The sequence below is a fragment of the Streptopelia decaocto genome (genome assembly GCF_964273445.1).
Source record: "Streptopelia decaocto genome assembly, chromosome: 6".
Classification (NCBI taxonomy): domain Eukaryota; kingdom Metazoa; phylum Chordata; class Aves; order Columbiformes; family Columbidae; genus Streptopelia; species Streptopelia decaocto.
Window position 1 is genome coordinate 42,366,831 of NC_138660.1, and position 12,069 is coordinate 42,378,899.

Genomic DNA, 12,069 nt, shown 5'->3' on the forward strand with positions numbered 1-12,069 from the left:
AGCCATTGTTTTTTGGTCATCAGAACACGCTGAACACTGCTTTTAATAGAAAATGAAGCTCAGATTAAAGTCATTTAAACCACCTTTCATATAAATTCTTTAACACACATGTAGCTGCCTACTGTTAGAAGTGTGGCACAAATTAGTGCAACTACTATGAAAGAATGCTCATTTTTAATCGGTAGGTATAGGACTGTGCTTTGCATAATCCCACTGAAATTAAAAAAAAAAAATTTAAAAAGCAGAAGCTTGGGTTATATAAACAATACAGGTTAGGCTCCAAATTGAGATAAAAACTGGTTCTAGAAAATAAGAATTAAGTACCTATCTCTATATACTTTGTACTTCTACTGGCAAAGGATGTTAGCAGCTAAAAAAAAAAAGGATTTTTAACATGATAATAGTTTTTATATACAAACATATATTAATTTTGTTTTTGAAGTTAAAATCCCAGTCAGTTTCATACCTGTAAATCCAGTGACTTCAGGATGCTTACTCTTGACATATGAAGTTGAATGAGATCACGTAGGTGCATTTTTAAAAGGTAATACTGTTCACATTGCTAAAGATATATTTTTTGATTTCTTTTCAAACATAAAGTACAAAAAAAAACCCCAAAAACAAAAGACAACAGGGTTTACAACAATTACCATCATAACTGACATGCAGGAGTCAGTATTCCAACATAAAGAACACTAGATCTGCCTTTAAAAATATTATAAAAGCTACATAATTGTAAGTATGAATTGAGGTTCTTTTGGCTAACAGAAAAAAAACCCAAAACATAATGTGCTTTTCAGATAGTCAGGTGTCCCACTGATAAAATAAGTCTGATGAAAAAGAAAGGCACTTCAGCAGGCTTATTTACCTTTCAATTTTCCTAACATGCAGCACTAGACAACAGATACAGTGTACTGCCTTTTAATTTGTACAGCATTAGATGGGTAATTAGACTGGTGCCCATTCATTTCATCCTCTTTGGTACAAATTCCTGCATAAAAACAGAGCAGACAACTAAACTTCTTCATTCCTACATCCTGGATTACTTTTTGTGCATCATCTCTAGCTCTACATTGGTAAATAATGTCTCTAATTACCAAATTGATTGTGCTTTCAGGATTGTAAGATAGAGTTGGTTTTTTTCCTGACAGTAATCAAATGGAATTTTTAGGTGATTCCTCCATTTTTTAAAAATTTCTATAATATGTGACATTTGATAGCAAACTGAGAATTACTGCCAATTAGCTTATCCAGATTAATGTGCATATAGCTGCAGACTATTTAGCCTTAATTTGTGATACATCAAAGTACTGATCCAAGCCACCTGACTTAATCTGTAGAAACAAGCCTTGACTAACTCCATTAACCACCTTATCAAAACCAGGGAAGTCCTGGAACTGGTTATAACCTTCTGCAAGAAGAATCTCAGCATCATGTACTGCAACCACAGTGAGGAAACTCCTGGAGTTTATTAACTGCCTTTCACCTTAAATATGTGACAAACTTTGGTCCTGACTGTTCTGTACCTACCCAACACCTTTCACTTAAAAACTGTACGTACGTATATGTGGGTTTTTTGCAAAAGCTGATAGCTCAAGAGGCATCCTATGAAGAACTGAGACCTAATTCTTGCAAATATTTGTATTCCTCAAAAATAATTGATTCCACTGAAGCACAAATACCTAGCAGTTTGGAAACAAGCATCAGAAAGAAGCTATTAATATATCCTTTCCAATTTTGCCACTCATTTCCCTCTCCTGAGCAGGGGCTTAGTTAAAGGTGCTTCAGGCATGGCCCACTTCTTGTTCTCAAAGTAATCAACCTGCAGATTCAGAGAAGGTAAAACTGCTGAATTTCTCCCTGGTCTTTCCAAAAGCAGTGTGCCATGAATCCTTGCCACTTTTTGTGTGGACCTAATTCTAGCACTAGCATTTGAGCACTCTGTTCGTGCTGCAATACTGAGCCAACAGAAAAAAAATAAATATTATTTATTTTTAATATAAGACTCAACTCTAGAAAAGCCTTTTCAAGTGTTACCAGCAGCATAAGACATTATGCGAAAAATTCTAGCAAGTTACACACAGAAAAGACAGTGGATGGGATCTCCAAAGCAAGCAAAGACAGCTGTCACTTGACTGGCATGGAGAGAAGCAACAGCTAACGACAGCCTTGGAAAGGGTATCACCAGAACTGCAGCAAGCGCTCTCCAGAAAATCATTTAAATATTCCATTAAAAGAAATGTCCACACCCTCGTTTGGCAAGGGAGGAGCTACTATCTAGTAGAGATATCAATCCCATGTATGATGGAGTGCCTGTTTTTCAGAAAACTTTATCATATCTTTCTTCCTACTACCGAGAAGCCCAGCAGCCAGAAACTCTTCCAAGAAGATCTGTTCTGTTCTGCCTTGCTTTGTTGGCTACAAGCTGAAGTGCCTCATTGATGTACGGCCTTTAAAGGGGCCATTTGGCACTACCGTATGTGCAGGGTAAAACTGTGACTAATCCAGATAGCCACAAGATCCTTTAGAATGATGGAACAGAATCAAACCCTGCCCTTTGCTCTTGATCAGCTGTCAGAGCTGACGAGAAGCTGCGTGACGTGAGTCTGTCTTTTGGCACTGTTACTTTGAAGTCTCAAAGTTATAACTGATCTTCTCAACATTTCTAATCTTTTTACTTTGGTGCCCAGATACCTACCTGGATGCAGAGCGAGAACACTAGAGTGCAAAACTTCATTCCTTTGACCTCACATGAATAAAGTCATTTACAGGAGTCTGTATCACAATATCACAGAATGTTAGGGTTATTTCCCTACTCTTTAGTGTACTACAGGGCAGACAACCGAGTGCAACTCACCCCACAATTCAGATTCAGGCATCTTGGTATAGAACCTTAGCCAAGCTCCAAAGGAAATGTTTATAATGCTTTTTTAGGATGATTTATAATCAAACTGCCAAAGCCAAAATGCTGGAACTTATTTCACCAGGGAAACAACTTCAAAGCCACAGAAAGACATTTGATATACTATATGAAGCACATTAAGGGATACATCTACTTTTCTGTTAGCCAAAGTTGAAGCAATCACTTTGACGAGATAAACATTAAAAATAAAGAATATTCTGATGGCCTTTTCCTTCCTCTATACATATCTTAGTTACATTTCATGCATTCATGACTTTTGGTAAATTTAACTCTGAGTCGTAAGTACTATATATATTGCATTACAGACCAAATTTTGCAATTTGCTCTCATGTTCATAAAAACCCCCAACTTTTAAAGCCTGTTTAACCCCTCTGCAATGCACAACCTAGACAAAAGTAGCTCAGGCTGGCAAAATGTAGGCACATAAACCTCCAATGATCTTCCACTTTTTTTAAACATAAAATAAAAAGCAACCATGACAAACTTTCTTGCTAAGAAAAGTTGTTTCAAAGGCATAATTTGTCTAAGCTTGTATATTTTGATTCTGGGCCAAACTCTACCTTACAAACCTGCAGGGATTCAAGAGTATGTTGTGGAGCTCAGCTTGCCCAACAGCATGCAGAACGGAATATCTTAACTGACAACGAAACCGAGACAAGACACTGGGATCAGGAGTAGCAGCAGCTTTGAGTGCTACCAGAACCAGACCTTTTCTGCTGGATGTGGACACTTCATAGCAGATGCCAATCGTTAATGTCCACAGCTTGTAACAAAGCAGATGGGCAACATCTGAAGACAGCGGGGACCATGAACTGCAGTGGCCACAGAGCTTGGACAGTTCCCCCTTCTGCCACTACTACATGGAATGGCAACCATTTGCACAGGGATGGGCACACAGGGAGGGCAGCAACGCTATGGAGCTCTGCTGGTAAATCCAACAGAGCTCGTCTGCTGGTGTCGTGGGACTAACGGATGAAACATTTTACATTATACAAAGAAGTAGGAACAGATCGCTAGAAAAGTTCACATATAAAATACTGTATAGATGGTCACATTGATTAGGAATAAGGCTGAGGAATGGCTTTAACAATGCCAACACAACAGCAACAAGTACGAAAAAATTAAAAGGTGTGCCTACATTTCTCACCGTGCATTCCCAGAGGTGTGTCCAAGAATGACAGGCTAATTAAAATGTGGGCCTTCCCAATACTGCCAGCAAAATTAGGAACTGGAAAATCTTAATAGTAGCATTTCCCTGTTTTCAATTCACGTTGAATATCAATTGCCCAGTTGAAGTTTAGTAACTCAACCAGTATATTAAAAAAAAAAAACAGTAACTTTGCTCATTACTGGAAAACAACATTTCCCTTGTAAACCCAACACTGCAGAATTACAGAAGAAGCCAAGAGGTCAATAACCAGCAAGGAGAGCAACACCACAAAGCACATTGTGTTTTAGTTTATAGGAACAAGTGGCCGCTCCTCTCTTTTCTTCCAGATATTGGTTTTGCTATCTCTTTTTGTAATAGATGGTCTGTCCCTTTTTTTAGCAGAAGGGATACCAGATTCATGACTTACTGATACAGTTTTTCTTCTTAGACCTTCTTCATCATGCTGGTCCATGACTGGCCTGTTCCCTCCATCCAGAATGTGCCTCACAGCCTGGTCCTCTGGAGTGCAAACAGTGGTCCCACTTTCACTGCTACTCAGATCCAGATCTTCCAGGTCAAGGATCTTAGAATGCGGCATATTTTTAATGAAAGTTTTCTCTCTCTCCAGTTTCCTACTAGGATGATGCTCATTCATGTCCACACCAGAGTCCAGACTGGTATCATTACTCTCTGTTTTTCTGCCCTTTTTCAGATCTATGAAAGAATGCCTCACTTGAGCGATCGGCTTTCCATCCAGCGACACAAACCATGCTCGAGGGTGTGGAGATGGTTTTCCTTTAGAGAGTTCCAATAGTGTTTGCTCTGAAATACCTTGGAGTTCAGATGAAAATGGAGTCATTACAACAGCTTCATTCAATGTCCCAGGAACAGAGACAGACTCCAGTAAGCTGTTAGTGTACCGGCCCCAGTTTGATGTTTGTGAAGGTAAGCCCTCTTCAGTATCCAATGCACTGTTTTCATCTCTGCAGGCGGAAGGCTGTGGATGAGAGTGCACTGGCATTTTCGGTAATGTTTGCATGTAACTCTCGCGATTCATGGGTTCCACCATGGGGCTATACACTAACTGCCCTTTTCTTGGCAAAGTTGCTGATTTAGCAGGATGCAATTGTTCTGGTGAGTGGAAAAGGTCAGAGGTTTGAAGAATAGCGATGGGTTGATTGTAAACATGCATTAGATGTTCTGGGATATGGGAAAGCCCATACATCTCCTCTTTCACTGAAAGGTACCTGTTTGGGTCTTGAATGTCCCTAGGAGCCTGGGAAGTAGCACTGCTACTATGCTTTGGCTGCTGTAAATTCCTAAGTCCAGCATTAGGCTCCAATGAATGGCCTGAATTTCTTGCCTGACCAGTCTGACAGGATGACTGATAAGAAGCATCCTCTGTATAGATTTTAAAGTTGTCTCGTGATTTTCCATCTTCTTTGTCTATAGACATCCTTCTTCGAGGGCTGTATGAAGAAATCTTCGGTGTATATAACTGTGACTTATCCTCCAACTTTAAAGACCCTTTGACAGCATTGATGTGATTTATGTGAGTTGTTGATGTTGTCTGGTCTTTTTTTATGATCTCCAGCTTAGTTGTATTTTTTTCCTTCTTTTCTGCCCGACCACATTTGTCCCTATGCAAAAGAGATGTAAGGTGACTGTACAGCATATTAGGAAATCACTAGACTGTTGTCTACCAAAGCTGAATATTAGATTTAGGTAAAGAAATTACACTGTACATCACAAACTTAAAATAAAGTTCTGTAATAACTGTAATTTTTGAAGAAATATTAGGCTACATATTATAGTTTACCTAAGGAAACAAGTCTCAACTTCAAAAGACTCTTTTATCAACCTTAAATTCCATTCATGCTGAACTTCTTATAGCCTCTCTTTTTGCTTACCTGCAATAACAAAGAAGAACAGCAAAAAATCCAATGATAATGACAACAGTAGCTCCCAGTATGGCCGTAAGGAACACTGTGTGATAGGCTGTTATGTCCTTGGAAACCGCACTAATAATGGATTCTAGATTGTCAAACAGAACCAGGCAAGTATTAGTTCTCAAAAATATATAATTCCCCTTGATATGCAGAGCTGTAGCTAATGAATTAAACTGTAGTTTTCCAATGATTTTGTGTTCCTATGGCACTATGTTCATCCTTCCCTCTTCACCTTGCTATCTCAGCAAACTAGTAAACATACAAACAGAGGTTACAATATAGTGGATCTTCAAAGGATCATCTCAAGTACTAACACCTTGTCATGACATCTACTCAATTTCAGTCAAATTACCTTTGTATTAGTTGTCCAAACTGACTTTGAAACATGGTCTACGTTTTCTATTTAGTGCTTCTGTTGGAAAGTATTGGTTTTAAATTTTGACATAATATTACTCCAATAAGAATCCATTCATATGAATTTCAAAAAAATGCAACAAGTCTACATAAACCAGAATCCACTGGGATGGTTCTACCCAAGTCTAATTTTCTTGTTTTATTTCCTCGTGTCATATATGATCCTCAATACTAAGAGATACAGCCCTGCTGATTTTTAGACTCTAAAGTCACAGCTCTCTTGCAGGCTTCTTCCAAAAGGTGGCGACAGAATAAACATGTAAGTTCAAATAAGTACAGTCTAGACTTTGCCCCTTACAACATTCGAAGTTCTAGGAAATGGTTGCATGCACAAAGACACACTAGCAGCATTCAAACAGAAGTTACCCAGTTGTTGAAACTGCATGTCATTTTTTCCTTTCTGTTGTAAATAAAGCAATCAAGCTAACAGCCTTATGATACATTGTAAGTTGGGTTACTCAGTAATTTCTTTGCCAGTTGTTGCAGTACCTTTTGTTCCAGGCAGTGGAGCTGCTATCCAGTAGCCCAAGTGTTGAGCAGTGTATGTCCAAACTAACTGACCATCTGCTTCCTTCACCATCCCCAGCCCACGGCTTACCCAAGCACCTGGAAAAAAAAAAAAAAAGGCAAAATATTATAAATGCCATGTAGGATTCTTCTGTACCTCAAACCATTAGCAATTAAGCTATTATCAAAAATACACAAGGTCACAAGAAAACCTGAAACTTCCAACCTACATGCTATTCATTACACAGCTTTTGCTAAACACACAAACTTTCTCTCTTGACAATTTCATTGTAAATATCCCAGTGTGGACATTTACTTTGAAACTAAGCATCAACATTACTTACCATAATTAATTTAATAGAATTCATTTTCTATTAACAAGTGTCTTTCATAGCTATGCACACAAATCATTTGAAAAAATCAGATTATATGAGCTTAAGCATGTATGAAGGCCACTACTAAAAAAAAGAAAAAATCAAGGAGCAGGTAATTTAAGCATATGAATACAACTTCAACATTAGCAGTACTTAGTGGGAAAGCATTTTAATATAATAAACTACAATAGGATAAACAATGTTTGTCTTGAGTGTTTCTGTCCTGCTCCCTGCCCCAAGGCAATAACAGTTCAATTAGCCTAAGGAAGGTCTATCATTAGGACACAGATCCCACACCATCTGTTTGGCAATGCAAAGGACAGGTATCATGTTATGCCAGCTTCTACAAATAATAAAATCATGCAGTAGAAGAGACAGAATTGTACTGAAAGCACTTGACCACATTTCTTATGGGCCATCTGTGAAATTCTCAAGACAGAAAACCACCTCATAAATAACCTTACATTTTGAAAAGCAAATATTGAGAAGAAGGAAGAATGACTAGTTTTTTTAGAACAACAATAATCAAAGCATGCAAACAGTATAATTCATGTAAGCCCTGTAAGTTTCATTTTCCTCCAGGACTGACCTTTCAGCAAAGCAAAAAGAAGTATCTACCAGACAGGAGATAAAGATGAGAACTGACAACATGCCACGTATGCGCGCACACAGACACACACACACAGAATCATTCAGCAGTAAAACTTGCAGCCTTTCCCGGTGCTTGTGTGGGCTGGCAGAGGGAACAGCAGCCACCACCTGCAGAGGTGGCTTCTCAGGTACCTGGAAAACCCCTTCGCCAGACTCAGGAGCAACACCAGCCAGAAGGGTCTTCCACCCTGAACTCTCATAGAGATGCAACAACAACAGATCCTCAAATTCTCTGTCCCATCAACTCTAAGGCAGGATGTCACTATACTCCAAAACTATTGTTTTACAAGTACAGAGGGTGGGCTGCTTACAGGCAGATTAAAAAAAACAACCAAACAAAAAACCATAAATCAACACATACAAAAGGCAAAAAAATGTCTTGGTCTCCAAAAGTTCTGTCTTGACTGACCAAATCTATAAGAAGCTGCACAATCTTTGCTGTCCTCTTCTGTAAATTATATCTTCCTCCAATATACTCCACAGAAAACAGAACGTGTTAAGAGAAACGTCAACATCTGATTTATGAGTAAGCATATATTCACTATGATTTACTGGCAAACAGAGGGATACTGTTCCCAATTAAATGTTGCAATGCAAGCCTTCTTTTTTTAGTTCTGTTAAATCCCACATAATATTTTTGGTACTAATGAGGCAATAATTTAGTAGAAAGGAAACCACATTCAATATACATCTACAAATTCTGCATTTACAGCAGCTGGAATATAGTTTCAAAAGCTCATTTTCCTGGAACAATTTCAGTACTATGACACTTGGAGTAACCCCAGGGAAAGCTGCACGAGCAGACATGCAAAAGCAGTTTCTATTATTTTTTTCTGGCACATGCGGATCAGTCTACAGAACATCAAACACAGACCTGTTCCTTTACCCCTAACAATACTGACATGGAAGCCCTGATTATCATTATGACATATTACCCAAGGACTTCAGAGTTTATAGGTGCGTGTCAGCATCTTGCTGGGGACATTCCACATGCAACATCCTGGATGCCAGAGCCTCATCACTCAGTGCAGTGACAGCTCTTCATCTGAGTGGGGGCTGTTGCTCCTTATGGACGCTTTCAAATGCTTGCTGGAGAGCTGAGGTGGTCAGCTGTCCTCAGTCACCTGAACCTTGACTAAGGAATGCCTTGATATTACCCAGTTACCTTCAAAAGTAGTTTGCACATGTCAGATCAAAGGTAGAAGAAACATATTTAAGAATACATATTCAGAACAGTGAATACTGCTGCAAATTTTCACTGCAGAGAAGAGTTAAGGAAGTGGAAGAAAAAATGGGAGTTATGCCCGAAATGTCTCTCCTTGTCCAGAGCCCTCCTTGTTCTCTCCTCAGCAAGCAGCAGTGAACGCTCTATGCGAACACCACAACTCAGTGAGCACCCATCACAAACAATTTACATTCACAGAACCTTTATCAGAGTCCAAGAGGAAAACAGCTACTGTTTTAATTGTTTTTATTGGGTCAGCATGCCACATTCCTGCTCTTGCTCTATCCCTAAGGCCAACACACCTAGGTAGGCACGTTGCGTAGGTCCCTCAACACCCACACACACCTTACCCTGGTTTATACTCTAACCTGACCCTGTGCCGAGCTGCTCTAGCTCTGTCAACTTTTATTTTTAATAATGTTGTTGACCTAAGCTTTCTGTTTAGTGAGTTAAAACAGCTCAGCTTTAACTTTCCATTTAGCTATAGCTTTATTCAGCATGACTGTAGATAAGGGTAGCAGCAAACAATCATTGAAGCTTACAGAACATTTTAAAAATAAGTACCAAGGCCTAATTTTGTTCTGAAACTGTTATATTTTCAGGGAATACTGTTTAATTTAATTGTATTGATTTTGATGAGCAGAGGAGCTGGCAAAAGTGGCTGTGGCAGTAAGGAATTAAAACACGTTGTGCTGTTTGACTATGTCAGGCTAACCCCGCTTTTTTGATGAAGAATGATATCTCTTATCACCAGTTAGTCCTCTGAAGTCTAGGTGTATAAATGGACTTAATCTTTTATGTCAAAATTATTTTATTAATTCTCTCCCCAAGAGACAACCTAGCCAATTTTTTATTAGCATGTTCTTAATTCAAATTAATGTTCTTTGGTTGTTCTTCATTACGATGATGAGTTTATTTCTTGAACATGTAAACAAAGCTTTGTTAGAGTTTGTTTTCTCCTGTACTTTCAACAGTTGAATAACAGCTTTTTGCCTTAATAAGGAGTAAGACACCTCTTCACTTGCATATTTCAAGATGAAGTGTGATGGCAAGTATAACGTACAATGTAAGGCAATCAGGACACTAATGCACACACACCTAATACAGGACATTCAAATGGGATAAGTGTATGTAGCTCATTACTCACTGTTGACTAAAATTAGACATGAAGGGATGACAAAAGGTTTAGAATGTCTAATCCCCAGCCTCTTCTTCCCATGCATACTGTAAGAACTATGTTGTTCCCTTTGATAACTCTTATTTGCCCCTCATTTCACTTTCTCAATTGTTTTTGTTAAGTAATGTCTATTCCAGTTTTAGCATCAAAGGATCTTTAGAGCTATATGCTATGAAACAGAGCATCCAAATCTTTAAATCTGATTTGTTTTCTTTTAAGAAAGCATTCACAAAAATACCAGGCTTAAAATTTAACATCACTCAAAATGTGTGTTCTCTGAATCCTCAGCCTCCCAAGAAAATAAAAATCCATTACATTAAACATTTGTTCAATAGGAAGACTAACGAATTTTACCAAAGCTTTTTGAAGTAACGAAAGCAGGGAAATTCCTTTGAACAATTCAGGCTAGTCAATCAAAAAACAATACAGAATCCCTAATAAAATTGGTGACTATTTACCACTACTTCACATATATTAGTGCCATCACTGTTCCATGACAAAGTGTCCTGTGCCCAAAACTATATACATGTGCTATAACGCAGAATAACAAATAACTTAGCCCACTTACCAGTTTTCATATCAAATGTCCATGCAGGTATAGCATCTCCTGATTTTACAGTACTTGTGGGAAGAGGAAGTGTGATCTGAATGGGACCATTGACCTTCAGTTCTTTCCCAGCCAAAAGAACACTTACGCATATTGCAGCAAGAGGAGCTAATTCCATGCTTTTGAAACCTGAATGTGAGAAATATCTCATCGGTAATTTTCCATTCATAATGTATTTTTAAAAAATATTTAAAATTAAGACTATATCCTCTTTATAAACAAAGGCAAGCCCTCATGCACATCCAGCTACAGTCAGCTATCACCAAATTGGTCAAATAAAAATCAACATTTCTGCTCTTCTGGACTTTCAAAATCTTATTATTAAAATAAACCCCAGTCATTTCTACACCAAATCTGTAAAAGAGAAACAGACTTTTGACATATAGGTTCAATGCTGACTGTAGAACCAATGATTAGGCAAAACTTGGCCTGTGGGTACGCAAAGAAGAGATTGCATAATAGATAACCTATGTCAAATATAAATAAGATTTTTTATATAATTGCAATATACACAGCACTGAATCAAATGGAAGACATGCAAACATATGACTGCTGCCTTTCTCTATAGTTAAACAATCCTCTTAAACTTTCCTGTAAGGATTTCTAATTCAGCAGTTACAATTAATAGAAGAGCTCATCTTGAGGCTTGTCAAAGCACTCAGAGAAAACATTGCATATACAGAGTTTTACAGTGCAGCCTGAAAGTTTGTTTCCTTTGTTTTTCTTACACTAATTTGCAAATATTTCAGAATGCACAATATGACAGGACGGTGGAAGAAGCTGAAACAGAATTAGTAAGTTCCAGAATAACGTTAAATCTATGCAAGCTGTTAGAAGCTGGTTGTGAGAAAGCTCCTGATGCATCAGATATCAATTAGCTTCCACCTGCCCTAAAAGGAAGCCTATTCCTTCAGGAATATATGAATAATTTAAAACACATGTCAGACAGATTGAAAGGAAAACTCAAAGGGGAGAAACCACTGCTTATTCTCTTATGCTTTACATTTAATGAGGTGAAATATAGGTAAGAAAGGTTCACAATATGTAAGTCATGATATAAATATATGTGATTTTAATTCAATTAAAATTAAA

The 12,069-nt window shown here is 38.0% G+C and overlaps 1 protein-coding gene across 1 annotated transcript in view; it reads right to left on the reverse strand.

The window, feature by feature from the left end:
* Positions 1 to 401: 401 nt before the first annotated feature.
* The window catches only part of FAM171B (family with sequence similarity 171 member B), a 36,668-nt gene continuing 25,000 nt past the window's right edge, over positions 402 to 12,069 (reverse strand). Inside the window, exons 5-8 of the mRNA XM_082056626.1 lie at positions 10,939 to 11,106; positions 6,926 to 7,042; positions 5,984 to 6,107; positions 402 to 5,713 (exon numbers count right to left, since the gene is read on the reverse strand). Coding sequence (XP_081912752.1) covers positions 4,378 to 5,713; positions 5,984 to 6,107; positions 6,926 to 7,042; positions 10,939 to 11,106 — 1,745 coding nt within the window. The 3' untranslated portion in view covers positions 402 to 4,377. The remainder of the gene's footprint in view (positions 5,714 to 5,983; positions 6,108 to 6,925; positions 7,043 to 10,938; positions 11,107 to 12,069) is intronic.